Here is a 21,666-nt window from a genome sequence, read left to right on the forward strand (position 1 = left end):
TTCTGACTGACTATGGAGGTGTTAATCCAATTGCCAGCTACTGAAAAGCCTTCAGAGGCTGTTCATCATGTAAATGGCATTAGGAGGGCTGCTCAGTCAGATCCCAGCCTTGCATTCGAAGGGGAGCCGGGTCTCGTCTCCCTTGCCGGGATCATTCCCTTGCCTCAGAGTGAGGCCAGGTGGGCTCAGCGTGGGGATCGCACCAGGGGCCAGCGTGCGCCGGGGGTGTGGTTGGGCCACAGCTTGCTGCGGCACCACGTCTGTGCGCGATTCACCAGGTACCTGGGCCAATGGGGCCCGTCATCTCAGGCACGGCTTGTATGCCAGGCACCATTCACACCGAGTCCAGCTGTTTGGCACTCATCGGTGAAACGAGCCAGCGAGTTCTTAGCCCCCATCACAAAGCCCCCCCCCACCTCCGGCTGGCCGTCCCTGCAAACAAGGTCAGATTAGAATAGGGCCCCAGAGGCAGAGCTGCTCCCAGACCTGGTTCAGTGGGGGTCCTGTGGGATCAGGGGCAGCCTGCAGCCACACAGCCCATGTTCCATGGCAGGAAACAGGCCACGGGGCAAACCCCAGCAGAACCCTGGGTTAGAGCTGCCACCTCCAAGATGCAGAAGAAATGGCCACAGGCCACCCCTGTCTGGACACAAAGGTCCTAGCACCAACTGAAGCTAAGTCCAGCCCCTCCCAGGAGCTCCTGTCTGCACCACCCAGGCCCACTCCTCACGCCTGCCTGCTCCAAGAGGCGCTGCTGAGCTCAGGGAGGCCCAGGTGCCGGCTGGGCTCCCAGGGGTAGCGAGAGGTGACAGCGAAGCACAGCACAGACAGCCTGGCAGTGCCAACACCAGGCAGGTGGCAGCCCTACCCCTTCTGGGGCTCTTTGGGGAGTGCAGGGGAGGAGTTTTGCTCTGGGGCCTCCCTGAGCTCAGAGACAGACGGCGTGGCTGCCTGCAGGCCCGGCCTTAGGCTGTCCCCGTCCCGAGCCCAAGTACAAGGGCTGTGGCCGGAGCTGGTACTGGACAAGGTGGTCACCTGCGTCGCCGTGGGTGCTGCTCATCTCGCTGGCCTTCACGCGGGAGATCTCCATCGGTACCTGCCCGGCCAGCCCTGAAACCTGGCGCCCTGCCACTGCCCCGACCGGATCCCCCTGCATCACCCTGCCGGCGTCTGGGCTCCAGCCCAGCTGCATTGGCAAAGCTGCTGGAGCTGGCCCAGCCCACATGTGTTGGCAGCTCTAGGCTGTGCTTGGCCCTGCTGAGCTGGGATGCAGCCCCGAGCCGCTCGCCTTTCTCCCTGGCTTCGGCAGCTTGTGTTTGATCGGAGTGGAGGGGAGAGTCACACGGCTCAGCAGAGAACCTGGCCTGGCCAGTGTGTTTGGAATAGACCCTGCGAGTGACTTGTGCTGCCCAGGCGGGACTCTGTAACCCCAGAGTGGAGCGGGCGAGGGGCACCTCTTTTGGGTTGGGGGCTGCTGACCCACAGAAAAAAAACAGTTGAGGGCCACACACAAGCCTCTCCCTGACATGGCCCCTAACTGAGAAGGAGAAAGACCCTCCCCACATTCCCCTCACGCCCCAGGGAGTACAGGGGCCCAGGCTACTAGATTTTGTGTGATCCAGCCCTGTACAGGGGAGCTGGAGCACCAGCATGGGCTCCCCAATGTTGGGGTGGGGGGGGGAGAGGAAGGAGCCCTGAGCCTCGGGGGCTGGAACCAGACAAGCCGGGTGCCACAGCCGGCCCCTGGGCCTTAGGTTCTCCCCCCCGCCCACTATAACCACTCACCTGGGTTTGACAGACTAGAGCATCCACCGGCTAGACCCCGCTATCAGCGTGCTGCCTTGGGCCCTACAGACTCTTTGGCTGGGCCTGGCTGCCTGCTGAGCCTCACTGAGCTTTCGGCTGCAGCCCCAGTCCCTCCAAGAGGCTGCTTGACCCGACGGCACCAGGTGCCGACGTGAGGAAGGAGATTGTGAGCAGCAGACATTGAACCCAGGGGCTAAAAGCACAAGCCACTAACTGCACAAGCTCCATTAACCAAGGCTGCAGCCAGCCCCCCAGCCCCTCTCCCCGGCCCAGCCACCGCTGGCAGGACAAAGCACCTTCCTGAATGGCAGCTTAGAGCAGCAAAATGCCGCCTGATGCTCTGATGGGAGAAGCAGAGTCGTCCAGGCTCACCTGTGCATAGCACCGGGGAGCTGTGGCTCTCTAGCTCCTGAGGCCCACTCTAAGGAGCAACTTCTCAGCAACTGCGGCAGGGTCTGGCTTGGCCCCTCGCTGTCCTACATGTAACAGCATCGATCCGTGGCCTGCTACTGCAGGAGCCTTCGCCCTGCAGCGTCAGCTACAGCAGAGAGCCGAACAGCCCACAGTTTAGAGAGCAGCTGGCAAAGAGCCCGCAGCCTCACCGTGCCAGTCCCAGCAGCAGGATGCCTCGCTGGGAGCGCAGACCCACTGACTTGTGAGCACAGAGCTGGGACTGCTTTCAGTAGGCAACTCCAGCTCCCACTGGCAGCACACAAACCGCTCCCTCCCTGCCCATGAAATACAAACCAGAGAGGCAGCTGGCTCTTTGGGAAAGTCAATTAGCACAAGAAAAAAGCTTTGATTGAAAGAGACTCCAGGTGAGTGACAACTCCTAATCTGAGGAGGAGTAATTCCGGGAAGTAGGGGGAGCGTGTGCGGGTGTGAGACAGAGAGAGGTTCCTTGCCATCCATCATGGGGGGGGAGGCAGTTAAAGAGCTACTGCAAAGATAAAGATCTGTTCCTATTTTTCCTCACTCCTCACATTGCCCTTCAAGGAAATACCTCGATCGTGACTATTAGATCAAGCTGCAGAGTAACAGAAACAAGAAGGGGTTTGGTTAGGAAATAAAGGAGCTCTTGAATCACCCCAAATCCATGAAAATTTAAGCTGGCATTCTAACTAGGTGGCCCCAGGATCTGAATCTGACGTTTGTGAGTGTAATTAGTTGGATAGGAATCCTATTTAAAACAATTTCAACCTGAGATAATTAAACTGGATGAATTTGATGAGTCTAATTTACTTCACTGCTGATTAACTTTGCTTCATTTTGCAATGCAGTCAGCTGGGAAAGGGAAACAAATTCAGTTCTGCCAACTCAAGTGATTTTATCTAAGTCTGCTGCTATTCTTTGTCTCCTTAAGTCTCCAGCTGCTGGAGTCAAGTGATCATGTGAGACTATCAACTTTTTTTTATTTTTATTTTTCTCTCCCTCATGATTGTGGAGAAAATCTTGAAACTGTGACCTAAGGAGTACTTACATGTTGGCAACCAGCAGCTAAAAAAAAAGTCGTGACATTGAATTTCGTTAAAATCTCAAAATTTTAAAGCCAGTCTCGTGATTTTTCAGTGCTGACTCATAAATGCTGGAGGGATGGCCAGGCTGCAGTCTTGTTCTGGCTCACTTTGGCCTGGATTTTTAAAGGTATTTAGGCAGCTCACTCCCATTCTTGTCGGTTTCACCTCCACAAGTCCCATGCGCTAGCCCAACGATTCTGAGACTTCATTGTACTGCGGCCCCCTTCTGACAACAAAAATGGCTCCATGATCCTATGGGTCCCACGAAACTCAGCTGCTCCGGCTTGGGTTGTAGGGTTTGAGCTTTAGCATTCTGTCCAGAGCCGCAGCAATGCCAGCTCTGGTGACGCATTAAAATGAACTCGTGACCCACTTTGAGGGTCCTGACCCACAGTTTGGGAACCACTGCACTAGCCCAAATGCTGAAATTCTCGCTTCTTGACTCTGTCTGGGCAAAGCTCCCACCTCCTGCCAAAACAAAGATCCCATCTGCTCCCATTGTAAACGAAATTCAGGGCAAAGGAATTTTCCAATCTGTTAACTTTGGTCTCCCTTTCAGGCGACCCCGAAAGTTCAGGCTGGAGCCATTTGTATTTCCAATTGGAATCATTTTTGTTTTACATCAGCAGAAAGTAACAAAAGGAGAGAACACAGTGAAGTCCTTGGGCGCTCGCTGTCTGTCTCTCAGCGCACGTGTGCATGTGTGGGTGTTGTCTGCACTGATCAGAGCCCAGAAAGGCAGCTGGCTCTAGCAGATGGCAACAAGTTCTAGGGAATTTAAAGGGGAGAATCCCATTGAGCCAGACTGCCAGGCTTTGTGCTGCTGCAGACAGCGTTTGAAAGAGCGAAACCTCCTGTTTCAGGGCATTAGCTGATCTCTAACTGGTTGGGATGGGGAAGAGCCGTTCATTGGGGCAGATCACCTCATCTCTGCCTGATTCGGGGTTCTCTGCAGTGCCTGTGGGAGATGGGTCCTGCAGTGGGTTACAGGCTCCCCGAGGGTCACTGGCCGTGTGTAGGGAGCTCAGTTTGCTAGTAGCTTGTAGTGCTGCTCTGTTGGAGAGCCGGCTGAGAAAAGCTGGTGGTTCTCAGCCCAGCACCGGTGCTTAGCCCCAGGGCAAAGCCCAGGCCTTGATGTCCTGGAATGAGCATCTGTGCAGCATCTAGACATGCAGCTGTGCTGGAGCAGGAGCAGGACAACAGGTCTCCAAGCTGGGAGCTGCCCACTCCTTCCCCCCCGGGCAGAGCAGCTCCTGCAGCTTGCTGTGGCCTGGGGTTGAAGCTGCAGGTTCAATCAGCCCCACTGCTGATTCTGGGTGTGCATGGCAATGGGTTTCTTTGAGCCAGTGTGGCTCAGATACCAGCTCCACCGGCCTCCCCTCCAGCCAAGGAGCAGGGCTCTTGCTGCCCTTGCCCCCAGAGGGGGACATGTATAGGCTGGCAGGAGCCAGTGAGTGAGGAGCTGTGACAGAGGGTGTGTACTGGGCCGGGTAGGGCACCGGCTGTGATGAACCCATGCAGCCTTTCTCCCCTATGGCTTGCAGGGGACGCTGGCAGAGGCCAGGGGTGACCCATGCCTGTCCTGTCTTGCAGGTTGAGGTACATGGTGAAGCAGCTGGAGAATGGCGAGGTGAACATCGAGGAGCTGAAGAAGAACCTGGAGTACACAGCCTCGCTGCTGGAGGCCGTCTACATCGATGAGACCAGGTAGGCTGGGGCATGCCTGCCCCGTAGCGCCCCTGGGCATGCTAGGGGCTATACTGGGGATGGCTCCTCCTGGGGGAAGGCGTATAGGGGATGGGGTGCCCCTTTACAGGGGTGGGGGGGTACATAGGCAATGGGGTGCCATGCTGACAGGGGTGTTTATAGGAACAGAGTGGTGTCCTGCCTGGGCAGTGGGGGGGGGGGGGGTTGTAGGGTGCCGGGTGCCAAGCTGTCCTTCAGTGGCTCAAGAAAATGAGCACCAGCCTCCAGGCAGACGGCTAAGAACCGGGGCACAGCCCCCTCGAGTTCGGAGCTTAGACTCCTCAGGCAATGTAACAGCTCAGCCACAGGGTCGCAGACAGTCCCCCATGGCACTCAGATCTGTCCTGCCACCAGGTGAGTCGGCCTTCCTTCGTGGCAGACGGTCCCTTACTCTAGGGATCACGGCAGTAGTCCAGTTACTCCCAGTCCCAGAGGGCCAGTCACTTACTTACCGCAGTTCACACCAAAGACAACGCTTATAACCAACCCTGCAATGGATCGTAAACAGGTTTATTAACTAGGAGAAGGAACTAGAGTCATTTACGAGGTGGAGTCACGTGAACATTCACACTCAAATGAGTCCCACGCTTACGTTTCAAAAGGCAATAGGCTCTTCTATGCTAAGCAAACTCAGCACGGTCCTTTGGGCGAACCCAGGCTAAGTACTGGGGATCGTTTGCTTGTGCCCAGTAATCCTTGCCCCTCAAAGTCCAAGCAGTGTAAAGCATGGGCAGTGGGAGAAGGTAGGGCTGCATGAGGCAAGTCTCCTGCCCCCAACTCTGCCCCTGCTCCCCCAGCACCACGGGAAGGGAGGAGGGCACGGCTCCAGCCTCCCCAGCCCTAGAGCACTGGGGAAGATGGGCAGAGCGCAGCCCCAGCCTCTCTGGCCCCAGATCACGGGGAGGACCTGGGGTCAGAGGGTGGGTGGGGCCATGCCTGGTGGTTTGGGAAGGCAAAGCCCTGCCCTGTCTATTATATCTGCCACCCCGGGTACGGTTCCTCCTCGTTAGTGCTCTGGATTGATTTCCCCTTTCTGCTTCCAGCTGTAAATTCAGCTATAGGGAGGAATTCACTCGTGTGGCTCTTCTTCCTGGGGGCAGTGTGGGAGGGGGCAGCAATCAACAGTCTTTTGTCCTTTGATGTTCATCTGCTGAGTGTGCGGGGTGGGGGTGGAGGGGGGGAGCGGAGGCTCCGTGGCTGGGCAGAAAACACCTGCTGGAGACTAGGTTCACTCCCCTTAATGCTTCTCCGCGGTCTGACGCGTTACCATTACAGACCAGACCTAACCATGACCTGGTCTCATGGGAGGCAGACGCTGCCAGTGAGATGAATGCAGACGGCCACTCCCAAGCATTTCACAAAGTCTAAACACATTCTTCTAACCCTGACCCGTTTGAACAGTGCGACACACAGGGGAGCCAGCCGGGTGCCCGCCGTGCGTTTGTCGGTCTTCGGCTGAGACGTGGGGCTTCGGCATGAGCTGGGATGAGGTCTGCGAGCATCACCTTGGGATGCCATACAGGGCACGTGGGCGGAGGGCCCATGGCTTTCATAGGGCCCGGGACACTATGCAGATGGAGCATATGGGGGCGTGTCCAGGGATGGCACGTGGGGCTGGTGTGTGTCCGTTCCTGGTTCACCGGCAGTTTCCATTTCAGGCAAATCCTGGACACAGAGGATGAGCTGCAGGAGATCAAGTCGGACGCGGTGCCGTCTGAGGTGCGGGACTGGCTGGCTTCCACCTTCACCCAGCAGACCCGCGCCAAGGGCCGGCGCTCCGAGGAGAAGCCGAAGTTCCGCAGCATCGTCCATGCTGTGCAAGCCGGCATCTTCGTGGAGAGGTTCGGAGCTGGGGGGGGATGACACAGGGGGCTGTCTGGGGGAGCTTGCAGGGTGCTGTGTCGGCATGGCGGAAGTGAGCAGTTTGCCTGGTAGAGGGGATTGTGAGCCTGGACCGGTGATTTCTGTTCCTGAATCTGGGAGGGTACTGGGATCTGAGCAAGGGGGAACGAGCTGGGACTCCTGGGTTCTCTTCCCAGCTCTGCGAGAGGAACGGTGTCCCGAGGTTAGAGTGGGGGAGCTGGGAGTCCATATTCCTGGCTCCATTCCTGGATTTGGGAGGAGATAGTTCAGTCACCGCCTCGCTCTGTGCCTCAGTTTCCCATATGGTGCCCAGGGATGCTCCCCACACTGGGTGCATGGGTGAAGAATGCATCTGTTGAGTATCTGCTGAGCACTCTGAGAGTCTGCAGGCAGGTTGGGCAGGGTCACACCCCTGTCCCCTTGCATGACAATGGGTCTGCTTGGCTGGGCTGGCCACCTGCCCTAGTGCCCTTTGGGGGCAAATGGGGAGCACGGCCCCAGCCTCACCTGCCCGCCTCTTGTAGGATGTTTCGCCGGACGTACACGGCCGTGGGGCCCAACTACTCCAACTCCGTCATCAACTGCCTAAAGGTAACAGGGTGTGTGTGTGTGTGTGTGTGTGTGCTGCTGCTCCCCACGCCCTTGACACTGCCTGTGCTCCTGACATGGCTATGGCTCCCCTGGGGGCAGAGGCTGCAGCCCGGCATCCTCTCTGCTACTCGCCCTTGTCGCCCTGCAGCTGTCAGAGCCAAGGGCGACTCTGCCCTGCCCTGGCAGAGCCAAAGTGCCCGTAGCTTGGGGGGGGTCGCCTGGCCCAGCTCTGCCGTGTTCCATCCCAGCCCCCTCCTCCTGTGACGTGCCTGCCATGAGCCTGTTTGTATCGGCTGGGCAGGGCTGGCTGAGGGACAGGGCCGCCCACAACCCTAGGTGTCAGCCCCTCCTTCCCTGAGCTGGGGTACCTGTGCCCCTCCCCTCTTGCTCCCCTTGGTCATGCACTGTCCTCTGAGCCATTCCCAGCCCTGAGCTGGAGACAGGCTGTTTCAAAGGGGAATTCCCTCTGTCTGTAACTCTGCTGGCTGGAACAGGGCCCTGCCGCGGAAGCAGACTGTGCACCCCTCTCCAGCCACGCTGCTCAGTGAGGGGGTGTGACACCCGCTCTGCCCTTCCCCCCGCAGACCCTGGACCTGTGGTGCTTTGACGTGTTTTCACTGAACAGAGTGACGGACGACCACGCCCTGCGCACCATCGTCTTCGAGCTGCTCACCCGACACAACCTCAACAGTCGTTTCAAGGTCAGCGCCTGCCACCGTCCCCTCACCCCCCATCTGCCACTTGCCCCCAACCCCCAGTCTCCTTCCTCCTCCGTGCCCCCCACTGACCCTCTGTCACCTTCCCCTCGCCCCCCACCTGCCACCTTCCCCTCACTTCCCCCCCGGTCTCCTCTGTCTGCCATGCTCCCACCCATCTTCTGCCATCTTCCCCACAACCCCTGCTAGCCCTCTGCTCCTCCCATGCCCCCTGCCCCACACCATGCCCCACCACCAGCTTCCTGCCCACTCAGCCCCAGAGGGCTGGAAGATCCAACGGCCAGTGGACCAGGTGATACTGGGATCTCAAGTCCAGATCTTTGCCCAGCTCTCAGCTGGAGAGGAGGTTTGAGGGACATAGTGTACAGGGGTGGCCAGCAGAGCAGCCACCTGAACAAGCCCTGTGAGGTCACAGCGGCTCTGGACCCATTCTTGGGGTTGGGGGGTTGGCTGCTGGCTCTGTGTGTTGTTGGAAGGGCTGAGCCTTACAGAGGAGAAATCCCCTAAGCTCTTCTCTGAGCCAGCTGATGGGAGCGGTCACGCTGATTTCCCCAGCTCCGCCAAGGCCTAGGTGCACGCCTGTGGGTGTGTGTGTGCACTCACCTACGCATGAACATGGGTAATGCCTGCAGACCTTGGGCAGGATCGAACCTGGGACTTCTCCATGCTCACTGCATGTGCTAAAAGCTCTTCGCTAAGGCTGTAGGAGACTCCTCACTCTCTAGCTCAGGGTGGTTAATCATTTTAGATGAGGGGCCACTTCACTAATTTTTGAAGTGGCTTCGGGCTGCCCTGGAAGGGGCGGGGCCTCTGGTGGAGGGGGCGGGGCCAGGACACTTCCATGCTCCCCCGCCCATAGACTCTGATTAGCCTGGGCTTGGGGGAGCACATGAAGTCTTTGCCCCCAGCCTCCCCTGCCTAGAGGGAACTGCCAGCTGTTCTGAAGAGCTGGAGCTTCCCTCTAGGCACCTGCCCCCTTGTAGTGCAAGAGGAGACTTCACAAGCTGCCCCCAACCCCGGCCAATCGGGCGAGCAGTGCTGCAGGGCGGGGGCAGGGAGCAAGAGACTTTGTGTGCTCCTCCCACCCCCAGGCTCTGATTGACCAGGGGGAGGGGGAGTGGCAGGGCATCCGCGGGCCGGATCCACCCGCCAGGCTGTGCCGGGGCGAGGGGGGGGGGCGAAGCACAGTCGGTCTCCATGCACCATCTGTCTCTGGAGCAGGCTCTCCTTCGCCCCTCCCCCTGAGCGAGTCTCCTCTCCCCCGCCCTAGCAGGGTTGGGACTTGGCAGACAGCACCTCCGCTCCCCGTCTCTTCTCTGCCTCTGCCTGTGGCAGGGCCCTGGCAATGTGGCACCGTCCCTGGGCCAGGCTGCTCCCTGGCAGTTGTGAAACAGGCAGGGCAGGACTGTGAGCCTCCGCCTGGCCCCGGGAGCCTGGTGCTCTTCATTCCCTGGCCTCTTTGCTGGTACTGCTGAAAGACACACCTGGCTTTACCTGTGGGAGCAGCACCAGCTGGATGGGGCCTGAGCCAATCTGACATCCGCAAACAGGGCAAGACCCCCCAAACCACAGGGGAGAGCAGGCCTTTGCTCTGAGGGCAGTCAGCGGCCTGTGGCCTAGAAGCCAGAGCACAGGTCTAAAAGGGTCCTTTTCCCACCTGGGCAGCCTTGAGCAAGTCACTTGAGCTGTCTCTGTGCCTCAATTTCCCCATCTGTCCTGCCTCTAGGGCTTATTACGTGCTGAGCTTTCTGGCTCCAGGACAAGCCGGTGGCCCTCTCTGGCATGCCGATACCACCGCAGTGCCCGGGAGGTGTCTGGCTTGCACGCGGTGCTGCGGCCTGACCCTGGTCTCCTTGCTCTGCAGATCCCCACTGTGTTTTTAATGACCTTCCTGGATGCGCTGGAGGCCGGCTACGGGAAATACAAGAACCCTTACCACAATCAGATCCACGCGGCCGACGTGACCCAGACTGTGCACTGCTTCCTGCTGCGCACTGGCATGGTGGTGCGTGGACACTGGCTGTGCCCCTGACCCCTTCCCAGGGCTCGTGCTGAGGGTCACGGTCTGGTCTCTTCGCTGGCTGGTGGCTGAGGGGGGGAGGCGGGAAGATCAGGGCAGGCTACTGCTTCCTCCCTGGCGCTATGGGCAGGGGATCTCCCCACGCTCCTAGGCTCATCTGGGGAGGGGGAAGCTCCGTTTGGGCTCGAGGATCCAGAGCTTGGTTCAACCAGTTTTAGAGTCAGGGCCCAGCCTGGGGCTGAGTCAGATCCAGCCCCGCGTCCCCAGAGTTTGGGGGTCTTGGTCCAAGCCCCGTAAGTGCTACCTAGTTCCATGCAACAGGTATGTTGGTACCTAGGAGCGGCCTCTCCACCCTCACAGAAATGGGGTAAGTGGAGCTGAGGGCCCTTCTCCTAGCTCCCTGTGTGGGCCCTGCCCTGCCACCCCCTGCACCCGTCACCTACCAGCACAGCCCACGGCCCCTGGGAGGGAGGGAGGGACGTACATTTGGGGGTCACTATATTAAAGTGCTGCTGCCAACATCCCCCCGGCAGGTTATGCAGGAACAGGGGCAGGACGGGCAAGGGGGCTGAGCCGGGCAGGCCCCCTCCTGGGCACTAACAGCGTCTCTGCCCCCCAGCACTGTCTGACGGAGATTGAGGTCCTGGCCATCATCTTCGCAGCTGCCATCCATGACTATGAGCACACGGGCACCACCAATAGCTTCCACATTCAGACCAAGTGAGTGTCCAGGCAGCCACTCACGGCATGGCCGCTCAGCCCGGGATCCCTTGGGCCTCTGGGGAGGAGCTGGGCTTCACTGAGGAACTGGGGGTGGGCAAGGTGCCCATTGGCCAGGGAGCAGGGAGGGGCAGGGTGCCTGTGGGCCGGGCAATAGAGGAGGGGCAGGGTGCCTGTGGGCCGGGCAATAGAGGAGGGGCAGGGTGCCTGTGGGCCAGGCAATAGAGGAGGAGCAGGGTGCCTCTGGGCCAGGCAATAGAGGAGGGGCAGGGTGCCTCTGGGCCAGGCAATAGAGGAGGGGCAGGGTGCCTCTGGGCCAGGCAATAGAGGAGGGGCAGGGTGCCTCTGGGCCAGGCAATAGAGGAGGGGCAGGGTGCCTGTGGGCCAGGCAATAGAGGAGGAGCAGGGTGCCTCTGGGCCAGGCAATAGAGGAGGGGCAGGGTGCCTCTGGGCCAGGCAATAGAGGGGTAGGGTGCCTGTGGGCCGGGCGTAGATATGGGGTGAGGATGGGGACACCTCTGGGCTGGGCACCCTACAAGGGTTTGCATCAGTGGTGGGTGAGCAGCAGATACCATGAGAATTACCCTCCCCCATCGCTCTGGTCCTGCCCGCGTTCCTGCCCTGGCAAGGCCCAGACCTGGTCTGCATTCCAGTGAGGAAGGGTCGGGCTCACTCCAGCCTGCGCTTTGGGCTGGGTCGGCCCCACTGCAGCCTTTGCTTCTGCGGGGATCAGACCCACTCTGGGGGGTGGTCAGCCCACTCCAGCCCCCAGGAGCATGGGGCCTGCTCTTGCCTGCACTTGGGAGTTTCAGCTGCTCTAGCCTGTAGTTCTGGGGGAGGATCAGGAACTCTCCAGCCTGAGCCCTGTGGAGGATTGGGCCCACTCTGGCCTGCACTCTGTGGAGGATCGGGCCTGGCCTGTACTCCAGTGAAGAACTGGACCTTCTCCAGCCTGGGTTCTGGGGCAGAATCAGGCCCGATCTGGCCTACGCTTTGCAGGTTCACTCATCCCTCAGAGATGCAGTTGTGTGACAGGGACCGGCTGCCAGCCTGGTGTGACAGGGACCGGCTGCCAGCCTGGTGTGATAGGGACCGGCTGCCAGCCTGGTGTGATAGGGACCGGGTGCCAGCCTGGTGTGACAGGGACCGGCTGCCAGCCTGGGGCAGCTTCTCCCCAGCCCCAAATCTGAGCTCCTCTGCTCCCAGGTCTGACTGCGCCATCCTGTACAACGACCGCTCCGTGCTGGAGAACCACCACATCAGCGCCGTCTTCCGCATGATGCAGGACGACGAAATGAACATCTTCATCAACCTGGCCAAGGATGAGTTTGGGTGAGGCCCCACCCTGCCAGCCCAGGGCAGAACCCCCTGCTCCCGTCTCCCCTCACTTTGGCCAGCCTGGGTATTGCAATCAATGGCTGATCGTGGTGCCCATCTGGAGAGCAGGCCTCTGCCTATGATCATCTGTGTCCGCCCTCGCTACTGGGCAGCTGATACAGACATCAGCTCTGCTAGGGGCTCAACTCAAAATGGCGGCAGAGAGGGAACTTTCCTCCCCTCCGTGTTTGATTGATCAGTTGTGTTCCTGTGTCACTTGGGAGCGGGCCCTGTGGTGTTGGCACAGTATGGACACAGCACTGACAGGCAGTCCCCAGAATGCCTCGGGGGTGAACTGCTGATGGGATTTTCCCCACCAAGTGACTGTAAAGCACCCCAGCATGCTGGTGGAAGTGGTTAAAGCTGTGAGTCTGTCTCTCTGAGGGTATGTCTACACTACAAAGTTAATTTGAACTAATGGATGTTAGTTCGAATTAACTTTGATAGGCGCTACACTAGCACTCTGCTAGTTCAAACTTAATTTGAACTAGCGGAGCGCTTAGTTTGAACTAGGTAAAGGGATAACAAGTGGAGTTCCTCAAGGGTCTGTTTTGGGACCCGTACTGTTCAATATCTTCATCAATGATGTAGATATTGGGATAGAGAGTACGCTTATTAAGTTTGCAGATGATACCAAACTGGGTGGGGTTGCAACTTCTTTGGAGGATAGGGACATAATTCAAAATGACCTTAGCAAGTTAGAGAAATGGTCAGAGGTAAACAGGATGAGGTTTAATAAAGAGAAATGCAAAGTGCTCCACTTAGGAAGGAACAATCAGTTCCATACATACAAGATGGGAAGCGACTGTCTAGGAAGGAGCATGGCGGAAAGGGATCTAGGGGTCATAGTGGACCACAAGTTGAATATGAGTCAACAGTGTGATGCTGTTGCAAAAAAAGCAAATATGATTCTAGGTTGTATCAACAGGTGTGTTGTAAGCAAAACTCGTGAAGTCATTCTGCCGCTCTACTCTGCACTAGTTAGGCCTCATCTGGAGTACTGTGTCCAGTTCTGGGCGCCACATTTCAAGAAAGATGTGGAGAAATTGGAAAGGGTACAGAGAAGAGCGACAAGAATGATTAAAGGTTTAGAGAACATGACCTATGAAGCCAGGCTTCATGAACTGGGCTTGTTTAGTTTGGAAAAAAGAAGATTAAGGGGGGACGTGATAGCGGTTTTCAAATATCTAAAAGGGTGTCACAAGGAGGAAGGAGAAAATTTGTTCCTCTCGGTTTCTGAGGACAGGACAAGGAGTAATGGGCTTAAAGTGCAGCAGGGGAGGTTTAGATTGGACATTAGGAAAAAATTCCTAACTGTCAGGGTGGTCAAATATTGGAATAAATTGCCAAGGGAGGTGGTGGAATCTCCCTCTCTGGAGATATTTAAGAACAGGTTAGATAGACATCTGTCAGGGATGGTGTAGACGGAGCTTGGTCCTGCCTTGAGGGCGGCGGGCTGGACTCGATGACCTCTCGAGGTCCCTTCCAGTCCTATTATTCTATGATTCTATGATTCTAAACCTCATTTTACGAGGACTACGCCTAGTTCGAACTTACTAGTTCGAATTAAGGGGTGTGTAGCCCCTTAATTCGAACTAGTGGGAGGCTAGCCCTCCCCAGCTTTCCCTGGTGGCCACTCAGGCCAACACTAGGGAAACTCTATTGCCCCCCTCCCGGCCCCGGGCCCCTTAAAGGGGCATGGGCTGGATACAACGCCTGTGCCAGGTGCAAGCCTGCCAGCATCCAGCCAGCAGACCCTGCACCTGGCACGGCTTGAGCCAGCCACCCGATGCCCCCCAGCCCTCCCCCTCTTCCTGGGACCAGGCTGGCGGCTCCCAGGAGCTTGCCCGGGACTGCAAGAGGTGGGCACCCGCCTGGTCTAGTGCGGACATCGTGGACCTCGTCCATGACCTCCGCACTAGGCACAGGAAAGTGGCCGTCTAGGGCAGGAGAGCTGCCAGCCTGGCCACCCAGGAGCAGGTGTGCATGAAAATCAAGGTGGTCCACTGAGACCCCCGACCCTGAACCCTGAGCTTAGAATGGCCGTCCTAGGTCAGACCAAAAGTCCATCTAGCCCAGTAGCCTGTCTGCCAACAGCAGCCAACCCTAGGGACCCTGGAGGGGATGGACCGAAGACAGTGATCAAGCCATTTGTCTCGTGCCATCCTTCTCCAGCCTTCCACAAACTTTGGGCAGGGACACCACTCCTACCCCCTGGCTAATACCACTCCATGGACCCAACCTGCATGACTTGATCTCACTTCTCTTTAAACTCTGTTGTAGTTCTAGCCTTCACAGCCTCCTGCAGCAAGGAGTTCCACAGGTTGACTCTTTGCTTTGTGAAGAAGAACTTTCTGTTACTAGTTTGAAGCCTGCTACCCATTCCTTTCCTCTGGTGTCCTCTAGTCCTTCTATTATGGGAACTAATGAAGAACTTTTCTTTATGCACCCTCTCCACCCCACTCATGCTTTTATAGACCTCTATCCTATCCCCCCTCAGTCTCCTCTTTTCTAAGCTGAGAAGTCCCAGTCTCTTTAGCCTCTCTTCATGTGGGACCTATTCCAAACCTCTGATCATTTTAGTTACCCTCCCCTCTTCCACCCTCTCTCTTTCCCTCTCCCACCTCGTTTTCCCAGTCTCCCCGAGTTTTGTTCAATAAAGAGAGTTTCTATTTTTGAACACACGCTTTCTTTATTTTGTACATCAGGAAGGGGGGCTAGGGAAGGGTAAGTGGAAGGAGGTGAGGGAGGAATGGGGTACGAGCCCCCGATGGGGAGGTCTGGGCTGGCGCTGCGGGCTTCTGGGGGTGGAAGCTCTCCTGCAGCCCCCCAATTGCCCCCTCTCCCCAGATGGCAGCCTGCGGCAAGTGCAGCCGGTCTGATGGCCGAGTGCTGTTATGTGACCAGTGTGGGCACTCAGGGCACTCCAAGACAGGACTGCTTTGCAAGCGGGGCACCCCTGAGAACTGTCTGTCCGGGGTGGGGGTTGGGTCCCTTTAAGCACAGCCCTCGGCTAGCCTGAGGTAGCAGCTCCACGCTCTAAGTCCTACTTTGATGCCCTGCCGGCACTGCTTCCGGCCAGCCTTAACCCCGGTTCAGGGTCCACTCAATGTGGACATGCTAGTTCGAATTAGCAAAATGCTAATTCGAACTAGTTTTTTAGTCTGGATGCACTAGTTCGAATTAGCTTAGTTCGAATTAACTAATTCGAACTAAGTTAGTTTGAATTAGCGCTGTAGTGTAGACGTACCCTGAGATTCACGCAGGGAGGGCCCGGGGCACATCCAGCCCCCTGCACGGGATGGGATCTGGGGTGGGAAACTCACTGTCTGAGACACTAGCTGTATTTCTGAGCCGTCTCTGGCTGGGGACCCCTGAATGGGGAGCCCTGGCAGCAGCGGCCAGCTCAGGTCCATTGGGTTGTGCTGACAGTGCAGCCACAAAGGAGCCAGCTTATGGGATGCAGTGGGCGGGGCAGGTGGGACGGGCTAGGTCCCTGGCGGGACAGGAGTGACCACGCATCTGTTTCTCCACATGGGGAAGGGAGCTGCGGTCCCTGGTGATTGAGATGGTCCTGGCCACAGACATGTCCTGTCACTTCCAGCAGGTCAAGTCCATGAAAACCTCCCTGCAGCAGCTGGAGAGGTGAGTGAAGGGGCGGGGGTGTGCGTGGGGGTGTCTTTCCAGGCAAAGTGCTACTTCTAGGGGAAGCAAGAGGCAGTGTTGGCGAGGAGTATGGGAAAGATGCTTTGTGCACGTAGGAAGTTTATGAGCATGTGGGGCTTTGTGTGCAGCTGATGTGGGTGACAGGATTGTGAGTGTTGCACAAGGATTTTGGGAGTGGGCTATGTGCTGGGAGGAGGGGGGTGTGTGTGTGTGTGTGTGTGTGTGTGTGTGTGTCACACTGACAAATCGAAGAGCCGTAAGAACAATTCAGCGCCCGGAGAAGCTGCCTGCCAGGGCGAGACTGAAGAAGCTCCATCTACTTAGCTTATCAAACAGCAGGGCGAGAGCTGACCTTCTCCTGTCTGGTAATCCCTACATGGGAGCAGATCTCTGAGAGTGAAGAGCACTTTAATTTTGTTGTCAAAGGCTGAGTGGGAGCCAGTGGCTTGAATCAGCAGCTCAGCAAATTCAGGCTAGAAAAAGGCAGAAAAGGTTAAGTGAGAAGACTTAACCCTTGGGAAAACGGGCTGGGGATGCAGTGAATTCTTGGTCGCCTGGGGCCGACCTGTCTATGCCTCTCATGCCTCCCTCTGCAGGATCGATAAATCGAAAGCACTGTCGCTGCTGCTGCATGCAGCTGACATCAGCCACCCCACCAAGCAATGGAGCGTCCACAGCCGCTGGACCAAGGCTCTCATGGAGGAGTTCTTCAGACAGGTAGTGTGGGAGGGCCAGCCACTTCCCAAGGCCTATGGCATTGTTTCAGATTTTGGTTGTGGGGAGGATGACCTGTGATGAGGGGGAAGAGTGAGAGCACTGGGGCAGACTGAGGACAGCAGCTTCAATAGTGTTATTGAGCATGCTCAGTACAAGCCAAGGAGCAATTTGAGGGGGACTGATCCCATTTGTCCCCCCCCCCCTCCCCCACAGATATCACCTCTTAGGTACTGTAAAACTCTAGTGTTTTTGGCAGATAACTTAGCAATTACCTGACAGGAGCACTGTCTTTAATTTCTATATAAAAGAAAGAATGGAATAAATACGGGTATGTCTGCACTAGCCCCCTAGTTCGAACTGGGGTGGCTAATGTAGGCATTCGAACTTGCAAATGAAACCCGGGATTTAACACCTCATTGCAGGAGGAGTAACAGTTAATCCGAACTAAGGACTTAGTCCGGATTAACTTCTGACTGCCGTGTGTAGCAGTCAGTTCAAACTAAGGGGATTTAAAAATGGCGCCCGCCCGGGAACATGCAGATGAAGCTCGGGATATTTAAATCCCGGGCTTCATTTGCAAGTTCGAATGCCTACAATAGCCACCCTAGTTTGAACTAGGGGGCTAGTGTAGATATACCCTATTAGACCCACTCAGCTCTAATATTAACATGGTCAGGCATCTTGTGGCAAGTCACTTAAGGGACGCTGGTTAGCCTTAAAATGTTAATATATATAGTCTTACTTTGTTACTAATTTTGCGGGGAGAGAGAGAGAGAGAGAGAGAGACTGTCAGGACTCTTGGGCTCTATCTCAGCTCTGGAAGGGGAGTGGGGTCTAGTGGGTCACAGCAGGAGGCAGATACATTTGGGCGCTATATAAGAACATCAGAATGGCCCTACTGGGTCAGACCAATGGTCCATCTAGCCCAGAATCCTGTCTTCCATCAGTGGCCAATGCCAGATGCTTCAGAAGCCATGAACAGAAGAGGCAATCATCAAGTGATCCATCCCCTGTCGCCCGTCCCAGCTTTGGGCAAACAGAGGCTAGGGACACCATCTCTGCCCACCCTGGCTAGTAGCCTGGGATGGACCTATCCTCCTTGAACTTATTTTGTCCTTTTTGGAACCCTGTTATAATTTGGACCTTTTCACCATCTCCTGGCAAAGAGTTCCACAGGTTGACTGTTAAGAAATAATTTGTTTTGCTTGTTTTAAATGTGATTGGGTCAGCTTCTTGTGTTATGTTAGTGAAGGAATAAATAATGTTCCCTGATTCCATTTTTCCACACTATTGATAATTTTCTAGACATCTGACACATCCTCCGACCCTTTAGTCATTTATTTTCCAAGCTGAAAAGTCCCAGTCTAGTTAATCTCTCCTCATATGGAAGCTGTTCCTTACCCCTCATCATTTCTGTTGCCCTGCCTGTACCTTTTCCAAATCCAATCTATCTTTTTCAGATGCATGCAGTATTCACAGTGTGGGCACACCATGACTTTATATAGAGGCAATATGACATTTTTCTGTTTTATTATCTACTCCTTTTCTAATGATTCCCAATATTCTTTTAGCTTTTTAGTTTTTAGACAGCAACTGCACTGCACATTGAGCAGATATTTTCAGGCAACTATCCACAATAATTCCAAGATTTCTTTCTTGAGTGGTAACAGCTAATTTAGACCCCATCATTTTTGTATGTATAGTTGGGATTATATTTTCCCATGTGCATTACATTGCGTTTATCAACACTGAATTCCATCTGCCCTTGTGTTGCCCAATCACCCAGTTTTGTGAGATCCCTTTGTAGCTCTTTGCAGTCAGCTTTGGACTTAACTATTTTGAGTAATTATGTACTATCTGCAAATTTTGCTACCTCACTGTTTGCCCCTTTTTCCAGAACATTTATAAGTTTAACAATACTGGTCCAAATCCCAGCAGCATGACACTCATTCCCGTTCTGTCTTGTAAGTGCAGTACCTGGCAATATTCTCATGAGGATCTAAGGATCCTTCAGTTACTTGAATGACCAGCCTTTGGTTATTCTTAATCACCTGCCTCCCTCTTTTTATAACAAACTCCCTGCCCCAAAGGCAAAGCTGCAAGCAGCTCAAACTCTGTTGAATTTAAGAACTGCCTGTGGAGCTGGGGCATGCAGCGTTACGCAGACCTCAAGTATGAAATCCAGGGGCTCCCCCGAAATCCCCTTAAATAGCGCCTTTAGCTCTTTCACAGTGAGTCATGTGGCCTCTTCCCTGCTCCCTTGAAAGCTGAACGAGCCCATGAGGTTCCAGGCTTTGGCCAGAGGCAGTTCAGGGGATCCAGGAGCCTGCAGCTCCACAACATTCACCCTGGAAACCTGCCTCAGGTGGCGAGAGATCCCCAGTGATTCCAGTGTGACCTGCTGCCAGGCTCCGGCTGCATGCGGAGAGTGGGACAGCATTGCTAAAGCTCCCTTGAACTGGCTCCTCTCGGCCAGGAATGGTCAATTTGCTTACACAGGTGACCCCAGATGAGGCACTGGAGCTCTTCCCACCCCGTTGTGACCTCCTTGGTCCACCCCCAAGTGTGGGCCTGCCCCAGGATCACTCTGTTGGGCACAGGCTTCCCTGTGGCTCTCGAGTACCATCTCGCTTTCTGAGCCATTGCTGAGCTAGGGCCGTGATTCTGAACCAGCCCCCTGACAGCAGAGAGCCCAGCCAAAGAGCTGTGGGCTGGAGATGCCCAGAAGTAGCGCCGGGGCCCTGGGAGAGGAAGGAAGGTGGCTCAAAGCCTGTAGTGGAGCTGGGAAGCAAGCCCTGGAGTCCTGACCCTCCCACTGCTGTTAGACCCAACTTAGCTTCTCACCAACCAGGCAAACAGCACAAGCCCCATTTTACTGATGAGGAAACTGAGGCATACTGAGGGGAAGGGGCTTGCCCTGGATCACATGGTGGGATAGGGGAGCCAGCAGATGATGGCCCCAAGCCTGGCACTGACTGCACTTGCTCTTGCTGCCTCTGGCTCCGGGGTGGGTGAAACAAGGCACTGGCTGGTTGGAATGGATTTTGAGATCATTCTCTTCCAACAGCCACATGGTGACTCCGATGGCACGTGCGCACCCAACAGCCACATGGTGACTGTGATGGCATGTGGCCATGGGGCACACAACAGCCACATGGTGACTGTGATGGCATGTGGCCACGGGGCACACAACAGCCACATGGTGACTGTGATGGCATGTGGCCACGGGGCACGCAACAGCCACATGGTGACTGTGATGGCATGTGGCCACGGGGCACGCAACAGCCACATGGTGACTGTGATGGCATGTGGCCACGGGGCACGCAACAGCCACATGGTGACTGTGATGGCATGTGGCCACGGGGCACGCAACAGCCACATGGTGACTGTGATGGCATGTGGCCACGGGGCACGCAACAGCCACATGGTGATTCTGATGGCACGTGGCCACGGGGCACGCAACAACCACATGGTGATTCCGATGGCACGTGGCCACGGGGCACGCAACAGCCACATGGTGACTGATGCCACGGGGCACACAACAGTCACTGCTGAGTGCGATGGCATGCGGCCACGGGGCCTGTGACAGCCATGTGGTGGACGGGGACAGAGGATGCCTGAGGATGTTGTGAAGGCCAAGACTATAACAGGATTCGAAAAGGACTGTCAGGCTGGGAATGGGTGACGGGATGGGTCACTTGACAATTCCCTGGTCTGTTCATTCCCTCTGGGGCACCTGGCACTGGCCACTGTCAAAACATGGGGCACTGGCCAGATGGACTTTCAGCCTGACCCATGTGGCCGTTCTTATGTTCCTATTCCATATGGCCATGGGGCAGAATTGTCTGTGGGGCATGTGATAACACGAAGCAATGGGGTGTGGCCCGAGTGCTGACTCCGGTGCTGTGCGACTACGGGTGCAACAGCTGTATGGTGTTTGCACTGCCGTGGGGCACGACCGCCATGTGGTAACTGCGCTGCCAGGGGGCATCACTAGGGACTCATCCCCGCTGGCATCTGCAGCTCCAGACCCTGGGTGACCCAGCCTTGCTCCAGGCGACGCAGGCAGATGGGTGCAGAGCGAGGCCATGTCCTGCCCCCAGGGCTGTGTTTTGACCAGCCAAGAACTGAGCCCAGGCGTCTGGCTCGTGTGTCCCACGCTCAGAGCAGTCACCCATTGCACCCCTCTCCTGCGCTCAGGCTGCTCGTGTCCCCCTGGGGCCCAGGCGTTCGGCAGGGTTAACCGTTCTCTTTGCCTTGTTTCTCCCAGGGGGACAAGGAGGCTGAGCTGGGCCTGCCCTTCTCTCCGCTCTGTGATCGCAAGTCCACACTGGTGGCCCAGTCCCAGATTGGTGAGTCGCTGCCCTGCCCGTCGGGCCAGGCCTTGCCCTCATGTTGGGGCACTGGGTGCGTCGTGCTCTAACGCCCCATCCCTCTGCCTCCGCAGGTTTCATTGATTTCATCGTGGAGCCAACGTTCTCGGTGCTGACAGACGTGGCGGAGAAGATTGTTCTCCCGCTGGTGGAGGAAGGTTCCAAGACTAAGTCCTCCTCCAGCCAGCAGAGCAGGTGGGTGCTGGCATGGGTGGCGCAGAGCAGCTAGAAAGCTCAGGAGGGTGTTACTAGCACACAGGCCCATGTAGGCCCCCAGCACACTCAGGGGCAAGGAGCTGAGCCTTACAGTGGCTGCTGGGCACAGAGATTATATCATTATCTCTACATTGCAGTTGGGGAAACTGAGGCAGGGAAGGGCCTGGCTCGTAATCACATGGCAAGCCTATAGCAGAGTTGGGATTGGAACCCAGGAGTCCAGGCTCTGAGGCTGTGCACACAGCCCATAGGCCCAGTCCAGCCCATGCATCTTGTGCCATTTCCCCCTTGGGGGAGTGTAGCCCCAGGGAAGGGCAGGTGCTGGCTCACCTCTGACC

The 21,666-nt window shown here is 56.5% G+C and overlaps 1 protein-coding gene across 3 annotated transcripts in view; it reads left to right on the forward strand.

Annotated features, from left to right (window-relative positions):
- Positions 1-21,666, forward strand: part of PDE1B (phosphodiesterase 1B) — a 136,302-nt gene that overhangs the window by 106,679 nt on the left and 7,957 nt on the right. For all 3 annotated transcript variants that reach the window (XM_006131134.4, XM_075902082.1, XM_006131135.4), the window contains 11 exons: positions 4,917-5,030; positions 6,728-6,910; positions 7,457-7,523; positions 8,108-8,224; positions 10,104-10,244; positions 10,879-10,979; positions 12,186-12,311; positions 15,900-16,001; positions 16,619-16,739; positions 21,010-21,091; positions 21,187-21,307. In XM_006131134.4, the coding sequence (XP_006131196.2) occupies positions 4,917-5,030; positions 6,728-6,910; positions 7,457-7,523; positions 8,108-8,224; positions 10,104-10,244; positions 10,879-10,979; positions 12,186-12,311; positions 15,900-16,001; positions 16,619-16,739; positions 21,010-21,091; positions 21,187-21,307 (1,275 nt within the window). The remainder of the gene's footprint in view (positions 1-4,916; positions 5,031-6,727; positions 6,911-7,456; positions 7,524-8,107; positions 8,225-10,103; positions 10,245-10,878; positions 10,980-12,185; positions 12,312-15,899; positions 16,002-16,618; positions 16,740-21,009; positions 21,092-21,186; positions 21,308-21,666) is intronic.

The sequence above is a fragment of the Pelodiscus sinensis genome, chromosome 19 (assembly GCF_049634645.1).
Source record: "Pelodiscus sinensis isolate JC-2024 chromosome 19, ASM4963464v1, whole genome shotgun sequence".
In the NCBI taxonomy this organism is placed as follows: domain Eukaryota; kingdom Metazoa; phylum Chordata; order Testudines; family Trionychidae; genus Pelodiscus; species Pelodiscus sinensis.